This window comes from Elaeis guineensis, chromosome 2, assembly GCF_000442705.2.
Source record: "Elaeis guineensis isolate ETL-2024a chromosome 2, EG11, whole genome shotgun sequence".
Lineage (NCBI taxonomy): Eukaryota > Viridiplantae > Streptophyta > Magnoliopsida > Arecales > Arecaceae > Elaeis > Elaeis guineensis.
In genome coordinates, this window is record NC_025994.2 from 15,390,314 (window position 1) to 15,409,520 (window position 19,207).

Consider the following 19,207-nt stretch of genomic DNA (forward strand, 5'->3'; position numbering starts at 1 on the left):
CAGAGATAGAGGGAGATCATAACATGTCCACATTTTTTAATAACCAATTGTGATAGAATATTCTAAATCAAGTATTTCAAACCAAATTAGCTTCATAAAAGAAAGATCAACCGCTATGCCTTACATGCAATTTTTTATTTAATTATTTTTTTGCATGGGGAAGAAATATTTTCGTAGTGTGAAAGGCATGTCTTTTTTTAAAAAAAAAAAAATAGAAACCTACAAAAGCATATCTTAATTGGTCTCATCTCTTAGCACTTAGATGCACAGTCTATTGGTATTTTACCATAGGCTTTGATTATGTCTTTTAGAGAGGGAATGAAAAATTATTAGATGTCAAATTTGAATCTCTAAAGAAAATTCTAGAGAGTAGACATGAAGCTAGTCTCCAACCAAAAAGGAAAAAATTTAGTTAGTTGGTTCAAAATGTTTATATGGCTCAGCTATAAGGAGAATATTGGATGCTATTGAATGCTGTTGGAGCCTAATGAAAAGAGAGATGCCTAATAGTAACATCTCCTTTTTATTATCCATTGTAAAAGGAATAATAACTTGAGAGGGACAAAGGATTAGTAGGAAACTATGCTATTGAATTAACGCAAAGTGGGTGGAGTGTAATTCGCTTACAGATCCAAAAGGTGAATTCAAGATCTTATGTTATTATATAAAAAGGATTTTACTTGGAATATTCTGCTGTGAGAGTTTATCCAAATAATCCATCCATAAGAATTTTCTTAAAGCTAAAGATTGCATGAAAGCTGATATGATCAGAGAGAGAAAGAGAGAGAGGGGAAAGTAATTCCTTCAATCTACTCAGCTATAAGCTATCACAGAAAACAATAAGAAAATTAAAAATCACAAGTAGATTTTCTAGCTTTTATTTACACTAATGAGATCCAGTTTGCCAAATTTGGGTCGCATCTTTTTCTAGTCAAAGGAGGATATGTTCCTAAAAGCATTAGAAAATTATATTGGAATGAAACTCGTTCTAGAGTTAGACATCAACTTCTATATTAATTTCGTCTCCTGTTAAGTTATATAGTTCCTTTTAGATTGAAAGATACACATAGTCAAAAAGAATCGAAAAGGATAGTTTTTTTTCACCGGCTTGTTTTAAGTTCCAAACAATAACAAACTCCTATAAAACTATTATACAATCTTAGTACTCCACTACAACAAAATAGATTATTAGCGACGAAAATTTTTCGTCACTAATAACCTATTTTCATCGCTAATAGTTATTAGCGATGAAATTTTCGCTATTAGCGATGAAATTTTCGTCGTTAATATTTCATCGTCAATAATCGCATCGTTGATAATATTTTACGATGGAAAAAAATTTTCATCACAAATAATCATTTATTTGTGACAAAAAATTTTCATCATTAAAAAAATTTATTTTTTTGAAAACTATTTACGACGAAAAATTTTAGTCGTAAAAAAAAATATTTGCGACGAAATTTAACGTCGCTAATAAATAATAAATTAATAGCGATGAAAATATTTTCATCGCTATTAATTTAATTAAAAATTTTTATGAAGATCAAATTTTTTAAAACTTTTAGCGATAAAAAATTTTCGTCGCAAATAAGATTTTTTGTGACGAAAATTTTTCATTGCTATTAATTTAATTAAAAATATTTATAAAAATTAAATTTATAAAAATATTAGAGACAAAAATTTTTCATCGTAAATGTGCTTATTAGCGACGAAAATATTTTCGTCGCTATGAATTTAATATAAAATTTTAATATTTTTAAATTTATTAAAAATTTTATTTACGATCAATTTTTCGTCGTAGCAAAATCTTTTTGGCGATCAATATTTCATGGAGAATAATTCCATCACTAATAATTTATAAATATTTTTTTAAAAAATAATTTATGAATATATATATTTTTAATTTATATTTATAATATTTTTTATAAATTAAAAATAAAAAATTTACATAATAAATCTATAAATAAATTTTATTATTTTATTATATTAAATTAAAATTACAAGAGGTTTGAAATAAAAATAAAAAATTATATAAAGAGGTCATCAAGTGTCGGCATCTGCAGAAGGAGAACGAGCTGGAGAAGAAAAGTGCTCAGATCGGCCTGCTGCTACTTCATCAGTTGTATCGTCCGCTCCATTTACGTCATCCACTTCATTATTTGGATTTGGAGCCGCTGATGCTCGTCGACGCATGCAGCCAACTCATGAGCTTGCTGTCGATCTTCAGTAGTCTGCCTCTGTACCTCCGTCAGCCAAACATCGCAGGCAGCATGGATGTCAGCCCTAGACGAGCGTGAGGATGAGGGAGCAGTAATCCCATATCCTAGACCCTTAACATAATAAGATCTCGTACCAAGCACCTGATCACAGATCTCGTCATCTGTGGGTGCGGTTGAGCCCTCAGAGGTAGGTTGGGATCTCATGTCTGTCATACAGTCCTGAAAGTTAAAGTTATAGCTATTTTAATTTTGTAATAAAAATCAAACTGTAAATAAAAAAAATAATTAAAAAAACTTATAAAAAGCTTCTGGCTCCCTATCGTCCACTCTCCTGACCATCGCTGGTGGGTCTATTGGTAGATGTCAATCCTATCAGGAAGCTTGTCACTCTCAGCATCTCTCTGCAATTTGAGAACAATTAATTAAAAAAATTTTAAATAGTTAAAAAATTATATACTAATTAAAAATTACTTACCATCTGCTTCATGTGATGAGCGAATGATCTTGAACCTCCATAATGTGGTACAGTCTGTCTTATCCGATTCGTGGCATTCTGGACAATCTTCTCTGTATAATTACCAGTTAAATTAGTAGATAATAAATTTAATTTAAGAATAAATAATTCAATGATTAAACTCTAAAAAAATAAAATTTGGATGTGTAATCTGGTATGCCGGATCCTCATAATGCTGGCATATGACAGTCCAATCATCCATAATGATGCTGTCATAGGGCCACTGCCGTGCTGCCTCCTCCCCATGATCCTGCATCATATGGTACCAATGCTAATGGATGCGGTGGCAATAATTCTTGAAACGCAAAGATAAATGAGCGCCCACAGCTCGTCGCACACGATCCTCCTCAAAATCAATAATATCAAAAATATCCTGCTAATAACAAATATTAGAAGAATACCATACTAATTAAATATTCACGGTATAATTTATTTTACCTGTAAGTGGGTGTAGAAAATATTTCTCTGAATCGGTACAACGTGACGTCAATCGAAAAGCGTCACAGGGGCATAGCTGCGGCATATGATGCCCAGCTCGGTCTGCCATGGCTCGCACCATCCCCTAATGGGCCTGGTGTAGCCGGATGGTATCTCGATACGGAGATGCTGTCTCGAGTACTCGCGTCTCCAATGCTCTAGAGTGAGGTTCTTTCATGGACCTCGTCCTCACCTCACTATCGGTAGAAACTGACCTGAAACAATAATAAATAAATCATTAATATGATAGCTATTCAAATAAAAAAAATAAATTTTATTATATAAAAAGAATAATAATACTACTCAGATCTGTCTCACTCAAACCTGTCTCACTGGGACCTGCCAGTGCAAGACTTTCTTATGACGGAACTGGTACGATAGTAGAAATCGATGAAGGCACCTCAGCCTCTGAGGTAGACAGTGAACATGAACATCGTCGTCTGTCTCCTGATGCCATTCCTGCAATTCTTGATATATAAATGAATATAATATTAAATAGTAATAACAAAAACTATAAGTAGTTGAGCATGCAATAAATATAAAATAAATTTATATAATAAATATAAAATAAACTATAAGCAGTTGAGCATGCAAAATAATATTAACAAAAAATAATAACACGAAACCTAATCCCGAAGACTTGATGATTTTTTATTTTTTTCTAAAATATTTTTTATCTAAATTTTATTTTATAATTTTATTTTATTTTTTTAAAATATTTTTTATCTATAAATATTTTTTTCTAAATAATTTTTTTTCTGAACAAGCATCGGACTCGGCCTCCCATGGCCCCTACTCCCACGATGCCGGTACCGTCACACACCCCGTATCGTCCGGACTCGGCCCCCGCGATCCTTGCTCCCACGGTGTCGTTGCCGTCGCCGTCACACACCCCACACCACTCGGACTTGGTCTCTCACGGCCCCCACTCCCACGGTGCTGGCACTGTCACAGATCCTATGCCGCCTGGATCAGATCTCGATTTAGATCTCAATCTGAATCGAGATCTCGATTCGGATCCTGACTTCGATCCAATTCGGATCGTGATTCAGATTTTATTTTTATTAATCAAATAATAAAATATTTGATTAATATTTTATTTTTTTATTTTTTTTATTTCTTTTTTTTCCTTCATTTCTCTCTTCCCTTCCTCCCTCCCCACCGTGCAAACCCCTCCCCGCCACTGCCCCCTCCCCGGCCCCGTCTCCCCCGGCCGCTGACCGCCTCCCACCCCGACCCTGTCTCCGCCGGCGACAACCTCCCCGGCCCCGTCTCCGTCGCCACCGGCCGCCCCCTCCCTGGCCCCATCCCCCCCAGCCCCATCCCGCCCCTCATCCCATCTCACATGCCTATGCCCCATACCCCCTCCTCACCAGTCGATAACCTCCCTGCCGGCAGACCCCCTCCCTGGCCCCATCTCCATCGCCATCGGCTGCCCCCTCTCCGACCCCATTCGCCCCTTCGGCCCCATCCCACCCCCTCCCCCTGTTTGGATCTCGCCCCCTCCTCGTCGGTCGACCCCTTCCCAACCCCATGGCGTCGTCGGTGGCCCACGACACCCCCCCCCCCCCCCGCGGATGGCTCCGCACCCCGATGGCCCGATCAACACAAAAAATAAAGTTGAAAACCTTACCTCCGGTGGGCGGTGCGATCAGCGGACGGCGGCGGTGGAGAGGGGCTTGCCGGTGGGAAGAGACGGAGGGGAGAGCACGAAGAGAGGAGAGCTCAAGGAGAGGGAGAGAGATCACGGAAAGAAAAGAGGGGGGATAAGGGTTTCGTGCGGTTACGTGCGAAGAGACGCCGATTTAACGTTGATTGAAAGCATGAGTATTAGCAACGTAATTTTTCGTTGCTAATAACGTTATTAGAAACGAAAACTAATTTTCGTCGCTAATAATTCAAAAAAAAATTCGATAAAAAATTTTTGCCACAAAAAAAATATTTGCGATGAAAAAAAATTTTATCGTTAATAACGTTATTAGCGATGGAAAAATAATTTTCATCGTTAATAATTTCTATCAAAAAAAATTTTTTTCTCCATTTTCTCGCTAAAAAAATTCTTCGTTAAAAAAATTTTTCTCCAAAAAAATTATTTACGATAAAAAAAATTTTCATCATTAACTATGTTATTAGCGACGAAAAAATAATTTTTATCGCTAATAATTCCTGTCAAAAAAAATTACCTTCATTTTTTAAAATATTATTTACAATGAAAATAAAATATTTCATCGTTAATTATCTTATTAGCAATAAAAATAATTTTTATCGCTAATAATTTTCATCAAAAATTAAAAAATTATTATCAATGAAAAAGATTCATCATCAATAATGTTATTAGCAACGAAAACTAAAATTTCGTTGTCAATAAATCTATCAAAAAAATAAAAAATTCTCCATTAAAAAATTTTTTCCTCTTAAAAAATTATATTAAAAAAATTATTTATGATGAAAACTAAATTTTAGTCGTTAATAATCTTATTAGCAACGTAAATATAGTTTTCATCGAAAATAATTTTTGCAAAAAAAATTTTCAATAACAATTTCATAAAAATTTAATTTTAGATTTTTCTCACTAAGAAAATTTTATATCCAAAAAATTTAACTACAAAAAATGACATTAAAAAATATTCATGATGAAAAATAAAATATTAATAAAAAAATTTATATAAATAGTTAATTTATGATTTTTTTTAAAAAATTATGTATATTAAAAAAAGTTACGTATGCAAAATAATTATGTAATCATGTATCGTCGGATGAGAATCGTTTTTCTGCTGATAAATTATGGATATTAACTAACAATCAAACATAATTTATAATTAAAAAAAATTAACTAATTAGATTTATTTTTTTGATGGCAACACTGCCATGAGTTGATCAAAAGGTTTGAATGGACATTCGAAGTCAAATTTAATCTGCGCGAGCAGCTAAGATCCTTGAAATCCAACGCAAAAAGAGTATAGTAGAATGGATAATACCTACTCAAGAGTATGTCAATCTTAGGATAAATCTTAAACTTGATAGCAATAATAAGAGTTCAGCTAGTTAGAGAGTATCTGCGGCAAATAATCATCGCATACCAATTAAGATCATGAATATACTCTTGAAAAATAATATTGAAGGACCCAGCAAAGGCCTTCCGCATATAGTTTAGAAGTAAATGACACATTTTAGTCCACAAATAGTTGATAAAGTTTTGTTCTTTATACAGTTGGAAGTTGATATTTTCTATGAATCAAATTTTCTTGCGTTTAATTTTCTGAGGCGGTTTGCTCCTGGATCTTATAGATGGTTGATTCGATTGTAGATAAAGAATTTTATTGTATCATCCAATAAAGTCTGGATACTGAGAGAATGATTTTTTTTCAGTATCAAAAATTATTTTTTTAAATTTATAATTTTTAATTATTAGCGATGAAATTATTTCATCGTAAATAATGAAGTATTAACGACAAAAAATTTTCGTCGTAAATAATTGAGATCCAATATCGTGTTTTAATGTATAAAGATCAAGTACCATGTGAATAACCTTTTTGTGGATCATGTTTTAATGTATAAAGATCCAGTATCACCTCTTTTTTATGTTCTTGAGCAGATACAAGGCCTTTGTACCTTGTGATCTCTGGTCAGTCCACAAAACCAACAATCTATGCAAAATTGAGCAATGAGACAGATTCAAAGAAACTTAAAGACGAAAAGTATTGTCGCAAATAATGATCAATTTTTAATTTTTTTTATCGTAAATAATAGACTATTTACAATGAAAAATATGTTTTCATCGCAAACACTAAGTTATTTACGACGTAATATTTTTATCGCAAATAATCTGTAATTTTTATATTTTTTAATTTTTTTAAAAATATTGACGATGAAACTATTTTTATCATAAATAATTGACTATTTACGATGAAAATTTTTTTTTTGTAGCTAATAATCTGTAATTTTTAAATTTTTTAAATTTTTAATTTTTTTATATATTAGCGACAAAATTTTTTATCATAAATAGATGAGTATTTATGATGAAAAGTCACTTTTCATCGTAAATACTCAATTATTTATGACATAAGATTTTCGTCGTAAATAATTCATAATTTTTAAATTTTTATTTTTTTTTAAATATTAGTGATGAAAATTTTTCATCGTAAATAGTAGAGTATTGACGATGGAAAGGAGCTTTTCGTCATAAATACTCTACTATTTACGATGAAAAATTTTCGTCGTAAATAGTAGAGTATTTACGATAAACATTAATTTTTATCGTAAATACTCAATTATTTACAACGTAATATTTTCATCGCTAATAATTTAAAATTTTTAAATTTTAAAAATTTTTTATTTTTTTTAAATATTAGCAGCAAAAATTTTTCATTGTAAATAGTGTAGTATTTGCGACAGAAAGCTAATTTTGTCACAAATACTTCTTTATTTACGGTAAAAAAATTTCATCACTAATAATATGTAATTTTTAATTTTTTTTATTTTTTTATATATTAGTGACGAAAAATTTTCGTCATAAATAGTAGAATATTTACGACGAAACGTCAATTTTCATCGTAAATACTCAATTATTTATGATGAAATATTTTCGTCATTAATAATCTAAAATTTTTAAAATTTTTTATTTTTTTTCAAATATTAGCGACGAAATTTTTTTTATCGTAAATAATTCATATTTGCGATGAAAATTGACGTTCTGTCGTAAATACTCAATTATTTACGACGTAATATTTTCGTCGCAAATAAATATGTAATTTTTAAATTTTTAAATTTTTTTATTTTTTTCATATATTAGCGATGAAAAATTTTCATCATAAATAGTGGAGTATTTGCGATGGAAATTGAGTTTTCGTCACAAATATTCTACTATTTACGATGAAAAATTTTTCTCACTAATAATATGTAATTTTTAAATTTTTTTATTTTTTTCATGTATTAGCAATGAAAAAATTTCATCGTAAATAGTAGAGTATTTGCAACGAAAAGTCAATTTCCATCACAAATACTCCACTTTTTACGATGAAAATTTTTCGTCGCTAATAATCTATAATTTTAAAATTTTTAAAATTTTTTATTTTTTTCATATATTAGCGATGAAAAATTTTCGTCGTAAATAGTAGAGTATTTGCGACGAAAAGTCAATTTTCATCGTAAATACTTGACTATTTACGATAAAAATTTTTCGTCACTAATAATCTATAATTTTTAAATTTTTTAAATTTTTTATTTTTTTCAATATTAGTGACGAAAATTTTTCATCGTAAACAGGTTAGTGTTTGTGACGAAAAATGACTTTTCATCGTAAATACTCTACTATTTACAACAAAAATTTTTCATCTCTAATAATCTATAATTTTTAAATTTTTTTATTTTTTTATATATTAATGATGAAAATTTTACGTCGTAAATAATTCGTATTTACGATGAAAATTTGCTTTCCATCGCAAATACTCTACTATTTACGATGAAAATATTTTTATCATTAATATTTAAAAATTTAAAATTAAAATAAATATTTTATTATGTACGATGAAAATAATCATCGCAAATAATTAGTATTTACGATGAAATTTTTTTCCATCGCTAATATGATACTATTTGCGACGAAAAATATTTTCATCGTAAATAATTTATTATTGACAATGAATTTATTTTTCTATCGTAAATATCTTTATTACCAATGAAAAAATTTTCGTGGCAAATAATTTCATCGTAAAATTTTCTTTCCTTGTAGTGCTCCATGAGAGTTTTTTTTTTTTTTTTTGGATCTTAAAATACTGAAAATGGATACCTGATTTTTAAAAAGGGTCATGATATCTGGAGGTTATGCTTTCTGATTGAGTCTTGAATGTAGCTGATTTTACTCGCAAACTCTATCTAGACCTACTCAAAGCGGCCAACATGGTCCATAATTGGGGTCCAGGGATCCTCTTGGATTGAAGTATATACACATGCATGCATACAGCACTAAGTAACTAGACCTACTAAGTATCTTATCTTGCTTTTGGTTATAAAGAATTCTTACCTTGAACCTAGTACTTGAGAAATAGTGCTTGCTCCATGAAGCTTTGCTTTGGTTGGTTATATGAAGGGGAACCTACAATCGAAAAGTTTTATTCGGTGTGAATTGACATCTCAATAGTAATTATCAAATTGTAGTATCATAACTTGAAGAATCAACTAGAGTGATTGCTTGATTTGTTACAAGATTATTATTAATATATGTGTGTGTGGTGGGGGGGGGGGGGGGGTGTGGTTTGGGAGGGGAGGGGGGGAGAGAGAGAGAGAGAGAGATCCAACGCTAACTAGACCTACTAAGCATCTTATCTTGCTTTTAGGTATTAAGAATTCTTCCCTTGAACCTAGGACTTGGGAACTAGCTGGTGCCTGCTGGATGAAGCTTTGCTTGGCTTTCTGAAGGGAAACCGGCAATTGAAAAGTTTTATTCACTGTGAATTGATGTCTAAACGGTGATTATCAAATTGTGATATCATAGCTTGAAGAATCAACTAGAGTGATCGCTTGATTTGTTACGAGATTCATATTGTCTTATTTCACCAGAGAGAATTAGGCAGGTAAATTAACATAAAGTCAATATATGCATTGAAATAATACAATTACTTAAGAAACTATTTCTCAAAGGAACAATTATTAAGAAACTACAGCATAGCACTCAGTATGTTGATACCCAACCTAGTACAAATTATCAGTCTTAATTGACAGCTTAATACACCATTTTTCAACTCTAAACCTAACCTGCAAACAAGCCAAAGAACATATATCCAACGTTTGGTAATACAAACTGGTTGTTTGTTATTGTGTTCTCATTCCAATTAATGTCTGGCAGTGCCCCATTTTAGTGATGTTTCCTTTTGTCGTTGAGGTCATGGCAATCCGATTGGAATAACTTCACCCAAAAACATGAACAAACTTCACCCAAAGTGTTCACTCTCAATGAGAGAAGGAATCACAACCATATGAACCACCAATGTCTACTTGTAGCCGTTCCTCATCTTGTCCAATTAGATGGCCTCTAGTTAACTACTGTTCTTGTGGTCTACGCATGCAACCACTTCTAGGACTGAAAACCATACCCCTAGTAGGGTGCATTTCCTTTGATGAGCCTAATGTTGTATCTACTGCCTAGGGATTATGGGATTTGCCTTCTATGTGTGACCAACATCGCATTTTCTCGACCTAGAAGATGCAATAACAGCCATGAGACCAGTATAAGGCGGTGAATGATGATGATGATAGTGTGATGACGATGGGAAATGATGGTTTTACGAAGGTATTTGCGTTGGTCTCACCCTCCGGTGCACCTAATTATTAACCTCGCTTTGCCCGGTTTTTGGAGGTAGACCAGCATTACCCCAGTGGGAGAAGTGGATGTCACACTGCATGTTGCAACTTGCGAGTGCGCAAGGTGTCTTGCCATTCACCAGAAACATTTGGAGTTGAAAGCAAACGATGGCCATCCAAATTGGTGGTAGGTCAATAGGTTGTCACATTTGTATTACAATATAAACAGCAAATGTCAGGATTGGATGCGATTGATTGAATGGAGTGGGATATCGACATTCATGTGAATTGGTTATAGGTGGTACTGGACAAGTTTTGCGATTTTTTTGGTTTGTTGAACAATGGTTTTTGGCTGAAAATAGTGTGAGAGAGGATTGAAACTAGGCAGGAGAGTGACGGAGGAATTCATAAATAAGCCAAGCTTCATTTCTTGACTGACTTATTTCCCCTGATCTACTGCCTTCGGAGAATGTAGAGAGAGAGAGAGAGAGAGAGAGAGATGTGTGTATGAGATATCCTCGGAAGAGTAATTAATAGTGGCCGGTGGATTTGTTCGTTAAGATGGACACCAAAGGAAGCTGGTGGGGCTTATGACAAAAGGAAAGAGAACGAGGAGGATAAAGTTTTGTAAAGAGATGTGTTCAACACTTCCAAGTCACTGCTGCTGAAGCTGTGAATCTCATCCAAATCACATAAAAGCCAAAGTTCGATTGGTTAGGATGTACATATATTATTCTAGCAAACCACATTGGAGCATTTTGGTTCTCTAATATTCAAGTGCATGCGCTTCTGAATTAGATCACATATCATCTATATGGACAAAAAGTTAGATAATTTGGTTTGATGGATTAGTTTAATCAAAGATTGTGATTCTAACAAATAGCAATGTGTTTTGGTGTGTGTACGTGTGAGAGAGAGAGAAGGGGTGGTGTGGGTTGGGGGAAGGGTTCAGGTATGAGTTGAGTCACACGCACTACCTTTTGACAGGGGGGCTGAGGCGTCGTGTCGTTCCCGAATGCCCCGACAAAAACGTCACCCTCTTCCTCTTTGCATAGAAAAAGTTATATCCTACTTTCTTTCTCCCTGTCACTCTCTCTCTATCTCATCAAGTCCCATAGGTCAGCAGAACGTGTAAGGTTTTTTTTTTTTTTTTTTCCTCCGTTACATTTTTTTTCCTGCAAAACGGAAAAACTATAGCACCGTTTTTTCACAGTACCCACCTACTGCACTTCCCATTCTCTGGCACGGAGCATCTCAAGGCATTAAAACTTTGACCTCTCTCTCTCTCTGTGCTCGGAAATTTTGACCTCATGTTCTCCCTGTCCACCCACACACCCCTCCCCTCCCTCGCTCGTAGACGTATGTTAAGAGAAAAAAATATCCTTCCTTAAGCTAAACCTTGGTTAAGTTTGTCCAGGTGAAGGCCCTGCTTTTCATATGGGAGCGGAGAGACGGAGAGGGGGCTGTGAATTGAGACATGGTTATCTTATTTTCCTCCCAAACAGAAGGAAAAAGAGGGGGAAGACATCCGAAGTCGATACAGTAGCTCCTTTTTAAGAGCCTTAGAATTTAATCTTTGATCTTTAATTTTTTTTTTTAATTTGATATGATAAATAAATTAAATCAGTTGGTCTTTATCACTGGCACTCCTGCACTATCCTGTCACCAAGAGAGAGAGAGAGAGAGAGGGAGGGAGGGAGGGAGGAAGACCGATCTTGTGCAACAACAACAACATATACATATATATTTTATTCTGAATAATATTCACAAGCCAGGAAACCAAGGGGATGGGGCCCTGTGCTTCCCTACACACGAATACATGATCCCCCTTCACTCAATAGACAAAGACATGAGAAGATCGTGAAGAGAATTATTATGGAAACAAAGCTATCATCAACAACGGTCTCACTACCTATAAACTGAGAGAGGAGGAGGGGAAAAAAGGGGAAAGAAAGAATAACAGAGACCAGCTGAGCTCGCCAAACCTAACTACAGCCCCAAACAAAGCTACGAGCTGGTCTCTACTCTCTCACGGTCCTAAAGTACTACTAACTGTAGAAAAGAAACCAACGGTAAAAACAAAACATGGTAAACCAAACAGAATAAACTAACCAGGGAGACTCCGGGGACCTCCATCAAGCATATCCCTCTGGTAAATCTCCCCTCACCCTCAAAGGAAGAAGATAGATACAGAAGAAGAGGGGTGGCCTCCTCTTCTAAGCCTGTGACTCCAAGTCCTTTGAGTTGATGAATGTCCCATGAAAGCCATAGGGAACTCTGGATGGCAGCTTCACCGACGCCTGGAGCCGCATGTCGGCAGCGTTGACGATGAGCAGCTCCGACTCCGACGTCGTTTCATCGTGCATGAAGGCCAGCACGTGCCCGTCATCCTCCCTCGGCGATGCCGCATCCCTCGCCACGAAGTACGGCTCCCCGCCGTACCGGCTGCCGCCGTACATGAACTTGGCCACCTCGCCGGTTAACAGGTCCACCTTCGCGAAGCCCGACACCTTGGGCCACGGCTCCGCGATGGCCAGGTAGGCGTAGCGGGTCTTCCGACCGAGCTTGTTCCGGTTCACCATTCCGGCCTCCAGGTTCAATTGGTCGTCGGGGGCGAGAATGTGCCGGCGGGTGGACTTGCCGGTCGATGGATCGAGCCGGATCTCCGACAGCACGCTCTTGAGGCTCTCGTCGTTCTCGTTGAATATGGAATCGGCCGGCGTCATGCAGGAGCCGATGACGACGACCTCGCCGGTGGCGGGCTCCTCCCATGCGTTCCAGAGGTGGAAACAGAAGCAGTCGGGAACGTCGACCCACATCATCTCCGACGCGTCGGCGGCGTACTTGGGGAGGATCCCGAAGCGGGAGGTCTTGCTCCGGTCGTAGACGACCGGCGAGCCGCCGCGGATCATCTCCTGGAGCTTGAAGACTACCTGCTGGTCGGGGATCACGACGAAATTGTCGGTCATGGCGAAGTCGTGCATCATGGTCGGCTGGTCGAGGGGGATCTCGACGTCCGGCGACTTGTTGCCGTCGGGGGAGAAGCGGAAGTACTTGAGGTACGGCTTCTGGATGACGTCGTAGCTGAGAGCGAAGAGCTCGCGGGTGGCCGGATCGAGCTTGGGGTGGGCGATCATGGCGGAGCGGAGCTGCCCGTCGAAGTCGTAGCGGCCGACGGTCTCGAGGTCGCCAGAGGGTGTGATGCGGACGTGGTAGGGGAGATCGTCCTCCGACATGGCGAGGAGGCGGTCGTGGAAATAGATGAGGCCGGCGTTGGCGACGCCGGTTCCGTGGGAGGCGTCGACGAGGCCGAAGAGGCCGCGGGCGTAGAAGAGGAGGAGGCGGGCGATGCCGGAGTGGCCGTGGAGCTCGCCGATGGCCTTGGGGAAGATCGGCCGCCCGATCGCGCGTTCCTGCCGGAGGCGCTCCGTCTCGGTGAACCGGCACGCGTAGCTGGCGCTGCCATTGCGGAGGCGGACGGCGTGGACCATACCGTCGCCGTCGAAGAAGTGGTGGCCGGCGACGGGCTCGAATAGCGGGTTGGCGCCGTTCCGCACGTACACACCATTGATGGACGGCGGGATCCGTCCGGAGACGGGGAGGTCATGGTGGGGAGGCTGCTCGTCGACGGGAGCGAAGTTGCCGGCGATCTGGACGGCGGGGTCGGCGGTCTGGGGCAGCAGGTGCGGGCCTTCGAGCACGTTGGATATGAAGGCGTTCTCGACGGCATCGAGGGCGGCGGCGGCCAGTCGCTGGATGAAGTTCCACTGTGGCCGTGCGGTCTGGGGGCGGTGGTTCCGCTGATCGGGCTTGGTCGACGTCGCCGGCGACGGCAAGTCCTCCTTGAGATAAGGAGATGGTGGGAAGTAGGAAGAGGAGTGGGTGGAGAGGTTGAGGATGGAATGGGAGGAGGTGGAACAATGGATGCAGGTGGGTTGGGGTGGAGGCGTTCTTAGTAATTTGATAAAAGATTTAGAGCGATTGAGGCCCAAGAGAGGATTCGATTGGTGGGCTGTGTAGAGGTGGTCGGCTACTCCTGAGTGGAGATTGGTGGAGGCCGTCATGGTTTGGGTTCGAACAAGAGGAGGAAGAGAGGAAAGCAAGGAAGGCGGGTGGGGGGAGAGTTTGGGCTCTAAGTTTGAGCTTCTTCGGGAGTCGGGGGAGTCCGGGTCGGTGATTTTTTTTTTTCCTCTTTTTTTTCTTTTTTTTCCTTTTGTTTTTTTGTTTAAGATTTGAAGGCGTTCGATTTGGGGGAGGGGGATTGGGAGATGAAGTCTATTTATAGAGTGTGGGAGAGAAGGGGAAGGGGGGGGCTTGTCTTGAGCAACGACACCTTCGAGAAGCCCACGTGGTGGATTCCACGGAAAGGAGAAATGGGGATCGACATGGATTTCTAAATGGCCGAACTAAAAAAAATTTCTTTTTCGTTAAAGAAAACAGCAGGGGGGAATACTTTTGGGAAGAAGGGACGGAGGGGTTTGTTGTGCTGGGAGGAGAGTGACACGACTGCGTTGGTGGGCTCAGATATCTCCATTTGTCTCCTTTTTTTTTTATTTTTTTTTTAGATTTTATTAAATAGATGAAAGACCAGGCGTATCGACTACCTCCAGAGTCAAAATAGTTAATAGTAAGATTTGAGAAAGAATTTTAGATCGGATGTCCATCTCCAGAGGAAAGAACCGGGATGTGTTGATAGAAATTTGAGACTTGGAGATGCTCCCTCTCCCTCACTGGGTTCTCTGTCATTATAATTCCCAACACTCTCTGCCCATTTCTTTAGGCAAAGCATGCTGCCCGTTTTCCCCTCACACCCCACATGACCACCGCAACCGTAGCTATACGAGTATTTATCATACACCTACCTACCAAATGGTACAAGAGGATGCACCCATTTGGTTGAAGATTTACTACATATATCATGTATTGCAAATGTTGCATATTTTTTCACCTCTTATGTGTGTTGTGGAATAGGATTTTAGATAAATTTACTCTTAGGGTGTGTTTGGTTCGTGCTCGGAATTAGAATAGATTGGAATTCAAATTAGAACCGGCAGTATCTCCTGACGCATTTGCTTCATTATTGGAACAGGAATTAAAATGGCATTTGAATACTAGGAGAAAAAGTGTGTATGGAAGAGTAGAGATTAAATTTTGAAGAATTGAGAAAATTTTTATTTTTTTTGAAAATCGAAATTGAAATAGGACTCCTTCCGATAAGATAGCTGGAATGAAAGTTACTCGTTCCAATTTTCATTCTAAAGTCTTACTCTCCCAATTTGATATGACAGATGGGTGGCAGAGTAGGATGAACTCATTCATAGGGCAAATATTGTCTATGTTTCTACCATGTATGTCATTTATGGATAGAAATTTTGCTAGAAATGGAGAAGAAGACAGTATACTCTATTGTTTCATGTTGACTGAACGAATCACATCAACATCTTGACAATGGCTACGATTAGAGGACATGCGTTTTGTGTCTTTACAGGTCCCCCACCCCGTGTGCGGTGCTTATCGGGTATTTCGAGTTAAAAGACGGCCAACGTAATGAAGAAACTTTCTTTTGTCATTTCAACGCGGTGTTTAGAATTTTTGCCAATGACTACTGGTCTTTCTCTGGTAACAAAAGAGGTGGCAAAATGGTGATCGTTCTAATGGTTGGTTGTTGCTGTTGTCCTCCTTCTTCCCCACTACAAAGGAAAGGGACTGATCAGTCCTTATGTTGGCCAATTAGGCCGCTTGGGCATCAAATAATTCTTTAAGATTTATTATTACCCGTTTCGTTAGTACGTGACCATTGTGTAGCCTTCAGATGTCTGGTAAACAAAAAAATATTATAGTGAGATGGGATGGCAGACCTAGGCGTGGACTGCCTACATTGGCTAAGATGCTTGTTCCTTTTTATTTAATGCATCTCGCGTTTGGTAGGATTTGTTCTTAAAGGCCTTTTTGCTTGAATGAAGTCGACCTATCCTAGCAGCGCACTTTATTAAGGGCCTAACCGTTTACTTGACCGATCCTACAATTTGGAGTCCAAAGGCAAAAAAATTCTATTAACTCCAAATTTGTTACTAAAAAAAAATTTAATGAATTGATAAAGGAATAGTTAATCCTAATTATCAACTTGAAAGTATGGATGGTAATTGGGTCGAACTTATTTATTGGTAATCTAATCAAATCTATTGTTGGTTGAATTAAGTTAAACAGATCAAACAAGTTAAGCATTACCATTCTCGGGCAGTAATACAAACCACATATTTGGAGGAGAAATTTTAAAAATCACAAAAAAAAAAAAAAAAAAAAATGAAAGAAGACAAGAGGAGGGACCCAGCAAGAATAGATGTTGCTTGTTGGAACCTCAAACCCAACTCCTCCTGATGGGCGCCCTTCCAAAACGGCACCGCCCACGGAGTCTATGCTTCGTCAAATGGCCGGTCTTCACCACATATCTCCCCTAACAAAACAAGATCACCACCCCCTCTTGTCACCCAAAAGATCCATCCAACCGGATATTTTGCCCGTTTATTATATAAAACAACCCTTCCACATTCACTTTTGGAAATGAGAGCATGCCATCGCGTGCTTGAGAGAGACCAGGAGAAAGAGAAGTGTTATAATTGTTCAGTTAAAATAAACTGGCTTCAGCTTCCAATCATTAGCTAACAGACGTATCTCTCTCCACACATCTCTCTTCGTCTTGCACACACACACACACTTACAATTAACAAATGTTGGATTGGGTCCGACCATTGGTCTCTGCTCTCATGGCTGACTGCCCATCGCATTGAGGATGGGGATTATTTTATCCTACATTTGCTTAAGAAATGATAAACTTGTGGATGTCTCCCGGCCGTTGGATCGGGCATTCTCGAATCGATCCACGTGCCATCACAAGCCAGATACACTTGGCGATCTCCATTATTTCTCATTTGATATAATGGAAATGGAGATTGGTTTAGAGGCTAGCTCTTTTGGGCACTTGCCCTTTTTTCTGTTGGATCAGGGTCCTACTCTATCAGGTTTCCACAGATTTCAAATTTTAATGGTCATCTTCTAATCTGATCCAGTAGTTGGGATTCAAGTGGTTGTCACGATACCACTAGCTAATGTGAGTAGATCATGGCGTGCTTCGTAGTCCATGATGCTGCATGAATCTTAGGTACTTGAATACAGGAATCAGATTGGCATGGCTTCATTTCCCTATCAATTATTGCTGCCAAAAGGACTCATCATGCTGACATTGCATTGGCATGTCACATCGTGATTCGATCAATTTGTTGAAATTGCACTAGCCACCAGGACCGCAGCCGTCTCCCCATGCTAACACGAGGAAGTAACAAGGAAATTGGGTGGTAAAGCATAGCATCATTTATCGAAGAAAAGAAACCTAATTCTTCATTGACCAACAATAGTGATGTTACCAATTCCGATGATTTAATTTGAGCCATCGGAGGAGGCCCAACTTGTAACGAACCAGAACAGATCGATGGCTTCGACCGATTCACTTTTTTATTATCAGATTAGATGAGTCTAATTTGATGGAAGATGGGACCACCGTTCTGCACTTTCGAGCACTAATACAGGCACAAGTTTTATAAGGCAGAAAACATAAATTTTTCACTCATGCGACCATTTACATGTGGGCCCAAACCTGGCTCAATTACTCAAATGGACCTTGATTGACCTTGAGCTAACTATGACTGGTTGCCACCCTGCAATCCCCAGCATTGCTAGTATTTCCTGTGATTGGTGGATCAAAAACAGCCTCCAATTCCACTCTGTCCAAATCTAAGGGTGCTGCCAAATTTGTGCAGGTTAAAGTCCTAACAAGTGGGAACGTAGCTATTATCATTTATCACTTCATCTGTGTCAGCATGTTCTCTACAGTTGAACATAACCTTTCAATATTGATCAGACAAACAGTGAGCCATAGGGATCATGGAGATCATTATCATAGGTTAAGGCATCCCATCACAGTTGTAGTCCATTGGCAAATTGGCACGAGTTGGTAATGTTGCTTGACCCAACCGGCCTGTCTTGATTCTACTTTGTGGTCGCAGAGTGCGACGATAGTCATGGTCATGTCCTTTCTATATTTCCTAATTTGATCATTAGTGGCCACCTTGGTGGTTAATTTGTCCTACAGGACCACAAGATCATTTCCGATCCTAGTAGCATGATTTGTCCATGGAGGGATTATCATTTGGATCGACCGACTTGGTGGTCACCGCCCGTTTTTGATCTTCTTGAGGTACCTTCCTAACCTCATGGCCCCTTGCAGTAGCAGCAGCCATGTGGTTATGTCTCGCTAGATAGGATGAAATGTACCACTTCTTAAATCAAGATACAGAGATGGAGTGCCAGAGAATTGGTACATAATTTACCTCACCTACTTTTAACATGCAAATTTAGATCGAGCATCACAAATCACAAGAGCTATCGGATTCTAACTAGGAAAGCATTGCATGATACCCATCAATGCACCAATCTCCTTTGAGTGTAAGTTGATAGGAAGAAATTAAGGATTTAGGGAAGTCAACTCGGTGATAGATCCAATATGATGCTAAAGAAAAATCAAAACATTGATCATCAAAAGTGTCTAGCTTGATTGATTAAGAAGATTTCTTCCCTGAATCTTTAAGTTACCCAAGAGGGCATGGACAAAGGGGATGGAAAATAAAAAGCTGAGCTATTGCTA

General features: G+C 38.3%; 1 protein-coding gene and 1 long non-coding RNA gene across 2 annotated transcripts in view; one reads left to right on the plus strand and one right to left on the minus strand.

Moving 5' to 3' along the window:
- LOC105059608 (uncharacterized) overlaps nt 1–17,215 on the plus strand; it is a 38,329-nt gene extending 21,114 nt beyond the window's left edge. Inside the window, exon 4 of the long non-coding RNA XR_012138528.1 lies at nt 15,998–17,215. This is a non-coding gene — a long non-coding RNA (uncharacterized lncRNA). The remainder of the gene's footprint in view (nt 1–15,997) is intronic.
- LOC105059614 (9-cis-epoxycarotenoid dioxygenase, chloroplastic) lies at nt 12,225–14,769 on the minus strand. The gene has a single exon (XM_010942986.3). It carries the CDS (start codon nt 14,571–14,573, stop codon nt 12,726–12,728), a length of 1,848 nt encoding a protein of 615 aa, XP_010941288.1. The 5' UTR covers nt 14,574–14,769; the 3' UTR covers nt 12,225–12,725.
- Nucleotides 17,216–19,207: the final 1,992 nt, after the last annotated feature.